General features: G+C 33.7%; 1 protein-coding gene across 1 annotated transcript; it reads left to right on the top strand.

The window, feature by feature from the left end:
- The first annotated feature begins 1,009 nt into the window (after positions 1-1,009).
- LOC117906585 (auxin response factor 1-like) lies at positions 1,010-8,180 on the top strand. Its single transcript, XM_034819675.1, has 15 exons — positions 1,010-1,247; positions 1,986-2,183; positions 2,884-2,999; positions 3,126-3,221; positions 3,348-3,404; positions 3,562-3,714; positions 3,817-3,901; positions 4,215-4,305; positions 4,394-4,558; positions 4,737-4,856; positions 4,943-5,018; positions 5,395-5,560; positions 5,753-6,156; positions 6,443-6,633; positions 7,268-8,180. The coding sequence occupies exons 2-15, from the start codon at positions 2,138-2,140 to the stop codon at positions 7,437-7,439; spliced, it is 1,938 nt and encodes a 645-aa protein (XP_034675566.1). The 5' UTR covers positions 1,010-1,247; positions 1,986-2,137; the 3' UTR covers positions 7,440-8,180.
- Positions 8,181-11,375: the final 3,195 nt, after the last annotated feature.

Genomic DNA, 11,375 nt, shown 5'->3' with positions numbered 1-11,375 from the left:
TCATGACTTATTATAAATTTTTTACTAAATAGAAAAAGCCAAAATATATAACTTTTTTTAAATAGAAAAAATAACATATTAATTTTTTTTACTTTTTAATACCTAATAGAAATAAAATACTACAAAAACAAATAACCTAATATTAAACATTAAGGTTCTATTTATAATTAAGTAAAAAGACAAATACCACCTAAGTTATTTATTTTTGTAATATTTTATTTATATTAAGTATTAAAAAGTAAAGAAAAACCAATATGTTATTTTTTCTATTTAGAGAAAGATACATTTTTTTTATTTAGTAAAAATTTTATAATAAGTCATGAAAAAGTAAAAAAATAAAACAACCTAAATACGAAAATAAATTGATTTCAATAAAAAACAAAAAAAAAAACAAATACCATCTAAGGCTATGTTTGAAAATTAGTTAAAAAACCATGTTAAAATTATTTAATTCTTATATGGAAGGGAAAGAAATAAGTGAAATAGGTTAATTTATTAATTTAAATTAATTTTTATTTTATTTCATTTGAAGTTTGTTTCCTATGAGTAAACATTATTCTTATGGTAAAAAAAAAAAAAAAAAATGTAAGTAGATTCATGATTGATGATGATAATTGATGAATAGTAGTTTACCTCGGCTTTATCGTGTTGACATCTAACGCGTAAATCCACCACTCTACGTGTTGAAACGACAAAAACGACCATCATGGTAATGGAACCCATCGGCCATGGATTCAAATTGGAATCAACAGCCCAAAGTTTAGTCCAAAACCCTAGATTAAAAAGTAAATTACCTAACAATAACAAGAAGAAGAAGAAGGTGATTAACATATGATAAAATAATAAAAAATGGGTTTTGGGTCCCCAAATAGGTGACCGAAGTCATTTTCCCACCTTTTCTCATCCTTTTTCTCGCGCGAGAAAAGCATGTAGGGGATTTAGGGCACGCTTTAGATGGGGAGCCCCCCTTTCTAGGAGAGTGCGCAGTGCGCACCTCACCTCCCCACTTCATAAAGGACAATTGACCCCAACTGAAAAAAAGAGGCACCAGTACCAACAGACAAACACACTGTTTTTCGCTTCCACAAGAAAGAGAGTCTTTTTTCAGAGAGAGAGAGAGAGAGAGAAAAAAACCCAGTTTCTAGAGAGAGAAATCGTGTGGCTCTGAGGGTTTGGGTTAGGGTTTTCTTTTCTTTTGGGTGGTGATAATAGGGATTGGGTGTTTTTAGAGGGAGACAATAGTCATGGTACTTTCTGAAACTATCTGTTTATTTTTTCTTCTTCTTTATTTCTGGAAGGAGTGGTGATTGGGTTAGGTTGTGTTGTTGTTGCTTTGTCTGATTGCAAATTTGATGGGTTCTGTTTGGTTTCCTAGGAAGTGGTTTTTCCCGGAGGAAGGGGGGCATTTTTTGGAGGATTCATTTTCGTTGCAAATTTAGCCCGTTCATGTTTGTTTCCCGGGAAAAATAGCATTTTGGAGGGTTGATCTGTATTGGGAATTGGGTTCTGAATGTTCTGCAAAGTGTTTCTCCCGCGAAAAATAGCATTTTTTATTGCAAATTTAACCGGGTTCTGTTTGTTTCCCTGGAAAGTGATCTTCCCAGGGAAAAAGGCTTTTATTTGGTTCCAAACTTGATTTGGTGCTGTTCGCCTCCCTGGAAGTAATTTTCCTGGGGAAAAAGACATTTTTTGAGGATTGATTGTAATTTATTACATATTTAATTGGCTTCAGTTTGTTTTCCTGGAGGGTTATTTAGATTGATTGGAATTTATTGTGAAGCTTGAGGGGGGTTTATCATTTGTCTTTATTTAGATTTAGATTTCCTCCCCACCATCCTATGATTTGTATTTTTCCTCAGTAAAAATTTTCTCTTGGTGCCAATCAGATACAAACAAAACCCGAATTATATGCATTTATGTCTTTCTGTGTACTATAAATACATTTTTATAAGCATATCTGTAACTCCTTTGCTGAATTTTTGCAGGTTATAGAGATTTCTTCAACTGGGTCTGTTAATAGCAAGCCTTGGCAATTGAATGGGCTGACTGGTTGAATCAAATCGGCTCAAATTAGGAAACAAACAGAGAAGACTTTATTTGGATTCTGCTTATCTAGTACAATTTCTTTTGGATTTTCATGGTTATGGCGGCTTTAAATTATCAGCTCAATGGATCTAAATTAGGTTAGGGTTTTCCCCTCCTTTTTACCTTTTTGTTTTTTTATTTTGTGTGTTATTAATTTTTTTTTTAATATATAATTTTTACTACTAGAAGCTTCTTGATTCAAGTGATGCAGAGAGTTAACATATTAAACCATTAATATCCTGATCATCGCAGAAGGTTGTTGTCGCTGTTGTTATGCATTTCTCGGGTTGGCAGATCAATTGTGGATCTAGGAATTAAGATCTTTATGTCCTTGGAATTGGGGTGGAAATTGGCTACCGGGTCTTTTTGCATCTTGGGGTGCAAAAATTTAACCTCCAAGAGTTGGAATTGTATAGAATTAGACTTTAGTCATCACATGGAGATTTATGAAACCGTTGCAGCCTGTCATTAGATTTTTACACTATCATTTCCATCTCTACTGTCTAAGATCATCCATGGTTATCATTTTTGCTATAGTTTACCATGCGTTGGTTCTTCTTCAAGTTTAATGTGGCTTCTTTGTTGCAGAATTTGTATTCTTAGGATGGTTGTAGTAAAATTGCAATTTTTTTTTTAAACTGTGAAGACCCTAATATGAAATTGTATGCTCTTAATAGCAGATGGTGCTCAACCTGAAAATTGGTTTATATTTGCTTCTATACGTGTTGTCTGTTTTGTTTCTTCCCTTTCTTTTTAATCATATGGTATCGTTAAATTCTTCTTATTCTTCTCTGGTAGGGATCGTCAATGATGCTTTATATAAGGAACTTTGGCATGCCTGTGCTGGGCCTCTGGTTAATGTACCTCGTGAACAGGAACGTGTTTATTACTTTCCTCAAGGCCATATGGAACAGGTAGAGCTTTGATGGTTTAATTGTTCTTCGTTGTGAAACTTTATGCTCTTGTTTCCACTTGACTTGTCAATGAAGCGTTAACTGTCTCCATTTTGATTTAACATACCTTTTTGCATCATCTTGTAGCTTGAAGCATCGATGCATCAGGGGCTGGACCAGAAGATGCCTTCATTCAATTTACCATCTAAGATCCTATGCAAAGTAGTTAACGTACATCTTCGGGTGAGATTGTTAAATATCATTTTGATCATTACATCGTGGCCTTCCTAACCTTTGCGTTGCTTGTCGTAGGATTGTCATATTGTCCTTTGTACTCAATACGCTAATTCTACTTTTTCTGGAGTGTAGGCTGAACCTGAAACTGATGAAGTTTATGCACAAGTTACATTGTTGCCTGAACCAGATGTATGATCTCTCTCTCTCTCTCTCTCACACACACACACAAATCAGACACGTCTTCGATCTTAGAATCATATTACTGGTTTCCCTATGTTAATATATTGAAACCTCTTTCTTTAATATTTCTCTTTTCTTTTCTTGTTTTGCTTTTCACATGGATCAGCAAAGTGAGATAACTTCTCCAGATCCTCCACTTCCTGAACCTCAAAGTTGCACTGTCCATTCATTTTGTAAGACACTTACCGCTTCTGACACAAGCACTCATGGGGGATTCTCTGTTCTTCGGAGGCACGCAGATGAATGCTTGCCACCATTGGTGAGATTTCTTTAATCCAGTTTCCCCCCCATCTTCTATAACATTCATTGCTAGTGTATTTGTTTTCTTGTGCATATTATGAAGTTCTTGCTTTTTGATCAGGATATGTCCCAGAATCCACCATGGCAAGAATTGGTTGCTAAAGATTTGCATGGAAATGAATGGCATTTTCGTCATATTTTTCGAGGTTTGACTTCCTTTGGAAGCTAGGTTTTTGTTGTTTTAAGGATTGAGCATCTTTCTTTCTAAGCATGGATGAGTGACTGTACAACGATAACAACATGGGTGCTGGTATTTAAATTGACAACCCCAAAACAAACATGCATATTGCAGCTTGAAATCAGCTCCTGCATGTCCTCATGTAGACATTTCCTGTGTGACCCAAAAAATTATATACAAGAATAGTGTCCCTACCATTGTAGCAAGGACTGCAACAATGGCTTTTGAGTGTGGATTGTTGTCTTCTTTCTGCTAAATACAAACACTAATTTTTCTTTCAGGTCAACCTAGACGTCATCTGCTCACAACTGGATGGAGTGTTTTTGTTAGTTCTAAGAGATTAGCAGCTGGTGATGCATTTATATTCCTTAGGCAAGTTACATTTTGTATGTTTGAAGTTGATGAATTTTTTTCAGTTTATTTCTCTTGCCAATAAATTGTGAAACACAAATTTTCACAGAGGAGAAAATGGAGAATTGCGTGTTGGAGTTCGGAGGCTCATGAGACAACTGAACAATGTGCCACCATCTGTAATATCAAGTCACAGCATGCATCTTGGAGTCCTTGCTACTGCATCTCATGCCATCACTACTGGTACCCTATTTTCCGTCTTCTACAAACCAAGGTTTGTCTATTTCTTGTTGGAATGTACTTTTTTATGTACCTGGGACTTACATGTATGAAAACATGGTTCTAATTACCTCAACAAACATTATGTTTTCGGACTTACAGTTGATTTACGTGACTTCTAGTTTTAATTACATTAAGGAAAATGTTTCTGAAAAAAACATTATTTGTTCCAGGGCAAGTCCATCCGAGTTTATCGTTAGTGTCAACAAGTACCTTGAAGCTCGAAACCACAAGGTTTCTGTGGGTATGAGATTTAAGATGAGATTTGAAGGTGATGAGGCTCCAGAAAGGAGGTACTTTTGCAGTTGCCATATCTAATGTTAATGCTATGGGAGCTTGGAAAATGTATATTTACCAGATATCAATTATATCCTTTCAGATTCAGTGGCACAATAGTTGGTGTTGGAGATACTGGATCATCAGGATGGGCAGATTCTGAGTGGAGATCCTTAAAGGTAATTATCTTTCTTCTTGGCATTTACCTAATGCTCCTGCTGCATTCTTGAACTCAGGAAAGTCTAAAGGTGCATTTGGCTTCAAGATTAAGTCTATATCTCTGATTGATGGTTTTGGTTTGAACTTCTCAGGCTTTGGGTATAAAAGTTTTTCATATTTTTTAAAGATCATCTATCCTAACCCTCTTATGAAAACCAAAACCAAATAAAGTTAATTTAAAAAAATGCGTCAATTTGAATGTTGGTAGTCTTATATGTTTGTTCAATCAGAAAATAAAATGCGAAAGTAGAACTATCTCTCAGCAGCTTGTGTATGTGTGTGCATGTGCTTGTCTTGTATGTCTTCAGTCGTGACTGATCCAATGTCTATGTTCAGGTTCAATGGGATGAACCTTCTTCCATCTTGAGGCCAGAAAGGGTATCGCCATGGGAATTGGAGCCACTTGTGACAGAAACTCCTTTGACAGCTCAACCAATGCAAAGAAGCAAACGGCCACGATCACCAGTTTTATCTTCACCAACCCCAGGCCTTTCAGCTTTTGGTATGAATGCTTTCCATTGTTCACTACTTCTTCTTCTAAGGCAAATGTCTTATCAGATGTTTCTCTCTCCCACTTCTTTCCATTGGTACCATTGGGTATTGTGAAATGAGGGTTTATCAGATATTTTATATTTTGGTCCACAAGATCCACAACTGATTCTAAAGTCACCCTCCATTTTTCTCTCAGCTTTTGCTGTGAAGACCAACCCTCATAGCTTTACTGTTAGCTACTCAAGTACTGCTGTTTCCAACAATTCAGCATATTGGCCCCAACAATCCGAGCCTGTGCCTGAATTGTTTACCCCAGTTCCCAATAAAGAATATGGAAAAAAGAAACCAGAAAATGGCAATGGCTATAGGTTATTTGGGATTCAACTGGTTGACAATTCCAATGTGGAAGAAACTTTGCCTGTCACGACCATCTCTTCTGGTGCTGGCGAGGATCAGCCAGTTGTCTGTTTGGATGCTGACTCTGACCATCAATCTCAACGTTCAAATATTAATCAATCCAAAACTCCTACAGTTGGCAGCGATCCTGAGAAGTCATGCCTGGGATCTTCTCTACTGCAAAGTCGGCAAATACGAAGCTGCACTAAGGTACTTGTCAACTTCTTGTGATAAAAGTAATTGCTCTTCTACTTTAAGCATTCAATGTCTCCTAAACATAATTCTACATGTTAGAGTTCATAAATATCGTAAAAAATTGGTTGTGGTTACTTCTATGTTGATACTATAGTTGCTGGATATCTTTTGACGTTTCTATAAACTTTTGTGGCATATTGTTCATTTAGTGAGTGGTGTGCATTTATTTTTCATTTCTAGGCTGCAATATGTGTAGAATTAGTGTTGAAGCTGGATATAATTGTGGATTTACTTGATACAGGTTCACATGCAAGGCATGGCTGTTGGAAGGGCTGTGGATTTGACACAGTTTAGCAGCTACAAAGAGCTTCTCAGCAAACTCGAAGAGATGTTTGACATCAAAGGTGAGCTCTGCGGACCCACCAAAAAATGGCAGGTTGTCTACACTGATGATGAGGATGATATGATGATGGTTGGAGATGACCCTTGGCAGTTAAGTTCAATTAACCATTTCACTCTGCTCTCTTTAAGTTTGAAAATAAAGAAACGGACAAAAAATGAGTCTTTCATGGGGATTATGGAAATTTTCTTTTCTCCACAAGTCTCCCTAATTGTGTGGAATTTTATTAATGCATGAGCATGGATGGTCAGATCCTCTTGAAGGACTGAACAAATTTTCACTTGGATCTCTTCCCTGATGAATCATTGAAGGGATGGAGAGATGCCATGCAATTAATTGCTTATAGACCAAGTTTTAGAATATGGATCATTTTTCTTAAACAAAATCGAGCATCATTACCAACTATGATGATTAAATTTTTAATTGTCATCCATGCTTGATGACATGGGGTAGATAGAAAGTCGGCTTAACACCATTTGTATAACTTATATGGCACGGGACCCGAAGCTGAGAAGACCTCACTGATTCTGATTATGACAAATACTAAACTATGTTTCCACTTGAACGTGCGTGTTAATTACTCAAGAACAATCTAATGGGTGGTCGTTACCTGTTACTATAAGCTTAGTAGGCAACTTTTGATCTAATCCCTAACAATAATATCAGTCTCTCCGGCACTATGAATATCTTGTTTGCCCCTCTAATTTTCTCTTTTGCTTTTTCCAGTGAGTTCTGCAGTATGGTAAGGAAGATCTTCATATACACAGTGGAGGAAGTCAAGGAACTGTCTCCAAAGGCGAAACTTCCACTCAAGGGAGAGTTCAAACCAGGCAAGCCAGATTCTAAGACGACGATTGGCACTGAAGATCACTCGTCCATGGTGGGGTCTGGATTTTGACGCCGCCCCTTCCACTTAAAACCTCTACTATGGTGAAATTTCAACGCAAGGGGCTGAAGGAAAAGACTAAAGAAGTCCATAACCAATCACTCACTACTTGATTTTCTTTAAGCTAATAGCAGATAAGGCCATAGCCCATGCTGGGGGGTCAGCTGCAGATTTTGGGGTTAATAGTTGTTTAGTGAGAGCCCCATTGGGACATTGAAAAGTGGGTTTCACTATGAAGGAAAAAAAGAAAAATAAAGGCAGTGGTTATGGATGGTTGGTGGAGTTTGTTGGTTCTTGTTTGGACATGGGGAAAACTGGCCACCTGGAAAAGATAACGTGGCCCAGAGATACCCAGACAGATGGAGACAACTGGCCGCCCACGCATTACAGACAGGATAAACACGCTCAAGGAAGGAATCAAAAATGGAGGTGACATTTTCTCGGTCATTTATTTTATATATATATTTGTCTACAATAACACGAAATGTCTTAGTCGATACTCAATAATATATATCTATATATAGTTCTATAGTCTATAGTCCTGACATTGTATATAGACATAGCCGCCCCCCGCCCCCTGGCCCCGTTCCGTTCCATTGGTGTATAGCGAAAAAATGTTGAAAATGTTTTTGTTGATTGTGGGGTTCCATATTCTTGCATGTACTCAAAAACCCAGAACTTGAATAGGTTGTGAGGTGGTTGTCTTGGCATTTATCATATTGACTGGTTCAAGAGCCTTGTCTGAATTTGATCTTTCTGTTTGCTTGTTGGAGATGGCATGCTTTGGAGAATGGTCAACCCTTGATTCAAGGGAAATTGATTGTATGGTAAAAAATATTGAAAGCTTACTCCATCTGAATCAGATTCATGATTTGATATGAATAATGATGTAACACAATATGAGAATTTGATAACTTGTTAATATGATTTTAGTTCATTAAATTTGATAATATAATTATATTTGTATAATCTTTTCGACATTTTAAAATTCAAAATAATTATTTTTAATATAATATAATATACTTTTTTCAATTTTAAATTATAATATATTTGTAACATGGAAAATGAATTAAAAGTCTCACAAAACTTTATAATTTTAATTGAAACAAACATTGTTAATTTTAGATTAAGCTGGCAAATGTTTGGATATATTTTTTATTTTTTGTTTTAACATTATTTAAGAATTTTTAGATCTTTATAAAAAATAATGATTTTAAAAATGGTTCTAAAAAATTAAAGTGTAAAAAAGTTTTTATTTTTTCAAATATTAAACATATAAAGCAAATTTATATTTTTTTACGCTAAATTCTATTTTTATGTAGAATTTCTTACTATTTTCCATTTTAAGCATTCTAACAGACACTTAATTATTTATTTTATTTTTTTCAAATTGTGATATTTATAATTAAAAATATATTTATAATAAATTTATATGAATTAAAAAAATTGATAAGTTAATTAAGTTATAAACAGAACATATTTTAATATGATTAAAAATTAAATTAAGCAGGTTCACATTATTAAGTAAACAATTAAACATGTTATTAAATTCAAACGATGTTATATGATTATAACAATATAGTAGAGGAGTCTATTTAATCATTGTTTGTCCATTAGTTCAATTTCTTCATGCGGGTAGAACGAAGAAAATTGAATTTTTCTAATTCTCCAATCCCGAAAGCAAGAGTGTGGAAGAGTGTGAAATTCATTTTCCTTTTCATGGGGATTGAGAAATTAGATCTAACCGTAAGAAGAATACGTTAAAATTCATGTCATTTTCAAATTGGTCGTAAATTCGCATCAAAATTGCCGCCTCTTCATATCTTTATTGGGACTTTATGTGGTTGTAGACTACGGAGGTAGCATATGCTTTTACACCAAGTTACTCTTATAGAACGGTCAGCCCTTTTGGGGGGGAGGAGTTGGTGGTGGGTGTGAACTTGTGTTGTGTTTTCCTTTCTGGGTAAGGGTTTCCTCGTGGGTGTTTTCAGACATCAAACTCTTTTCCAAGGGTTGAATTCAGTTGTTCAAACTATTGACTTGGAATCCTTTGGGTCTCTGCTGTTTCATTATTCCCGATCAACCCCATTTTGAATGGGAATGTAACGCTTCCATAAATGACCAAAAAAGGACAAATTCTTTTGTATTCCTTAAACTTCTAATACCAATCATTATTTTAAAATTATTATTATTATTATTATTTAATTATTTTTATACTTTGATAATATTCTTGTTTTATTCGTATATGTTTATAGTTTGATAAGAATATTCGATGGTATTCTTATTTCACACGTTTTCAAAGGCGGTTTTGAATTTTCTACTTTAATAATATTCTTGTTTGACGCGTATGCCAAGGAGAAATAGACAAGGGTACTTAGACTAGACCCATGCAAAGTCAAGTTCTAATACTAACCCATGCTCTATGATTTGATTTATACTAAACCCTAGAAACGCTATATATATAATTAATTTATTACCTCAAATTCTAATCATAAATTTTTTATATAAAATATAAGAACTTTAAAAAATTATATTAAAAATAATGTTTTAAAAAAAAATTGAGGTATAAAAAAGTATAAATTTTTAGAATTTTTGAAAATGATTTTTAAAAATATAAAATGAATCTATACCTTTTTTGTATAACATGTTTTTAATTTTTTTTTGGGGTTTAAAAATATAAAAAATATATTCAAATAGATACTTAGGATTTGTTTGGGAAAGTGTTTTTAAAAACAGTTATTAGAAATAATTTTTAAAAATGACTTTATTATGTTTTGTAAAACAAAAATTTATTTAAGAATTTAAAATATTTTTAATTTGTTTTCTGTGTTTTGAAAACATGATTTTTATTTTAAATTTTTAAATATAAAACAAAAAATTATTTAAAACAATATTTGAAAAACAAGTGAAAATAATTAATAAGTTTTCTCTATAAACTCTTTATTTTTTGGTTTTTTTTTTCTAAAAAATAGAAAATTGTTTTAAAAAATAGTTGTCCTTAAGTGGTCCTTGGCCCAACTTTGACCATGGGCCTCACTAGGTTGGGGTAAGGGAAGTTGGAAGCCTTGGGCCTCGCTTGGGCTCGACACATATACCAGGCTCAAGCGAGTCAAACCTTAGTTCTATTATGGTTAAGTTGGGCTTTGGTATGAAATTTTCGAGTTGGTTGGCCTTAGGTTTTAGGCCATCTTACGATAGTTGGGTTGGGCACTGGTCCTGGGTTTGGCCCATTCCTATGCTGGTTGAGTTGGCCTTTGTTCAGCAATTTTTAAGCCAATCAAGGGCCCAAAACCCCACATCTTTAATTTCGAAGTTTTTAAAGCTATTTTTCATGAAAATTATGTCAACTTTTGATTAAATTCCATGATCAAAATAATCATACCCTTAAATTTTTGGTTTAATTATTTGATTAAAATATTATTAAATTTTAATTATTTTTTATATTTAATTGTCTTCATATAACAAATTGATATTTAAGAAAAACTAAATTTAGATTCTACTTAGATATTTACCTTAAATCTATTTTTATTTTTTATTTTTACTATTTTTCTTATATTTTCCTTTAAATTTTCAAATAACATGTTAATAAAAAATTTTAAAAAAAATTCAATGAATTTTTTTTTGTGTTTTGTTAAATTTATTTCACCAGGATTTTGATTTGTTTCTACTTTTGATTTTCTTTACTTGATTAAATTTATTTGATTTATATTAATAAATATAATTTGATAATTATTGGAAAATAAAAAATGTATTAAACAATAATTAATATAGCGTCTAATTTAAATTCACAGTTTTCCCTCCTGAAAAAAAAAAAAAACTTCCTCACCCGAGAAGAACTTCTGTGACCACATATGGTATAGCGACACGTGGAGTGCACCCAAATTTCGTGCACCAAAGTCCTCTCTCTGTGCCTCCATAAAACCTAAAGACAGACGCGCGCGCTCTCCC

Source organism: Vitis riparia, chromosome 18 (genome assembly GCF_004353265.1).
Source record: "Vitis riparia cultivar Riparia Gloire de Montpellier isolate 1030 chromosome 18, EGFV_Vit.rip_1.0, whole genome shotgun sequence".
In the NCBI taxonomy this organism is placed as follows: domain Eukaryota; kingdom Viridiplantae; phylum Streptophyta; class Magnoliopsida; order Vitales; family Vitaceae; genus Vitis; species Vitis riparia.
The sequence above is the reverse complement of the archived record's forward strand: the minus strand, read 5'-3'. Positions and strand labels throughout refer to the sequence as shown.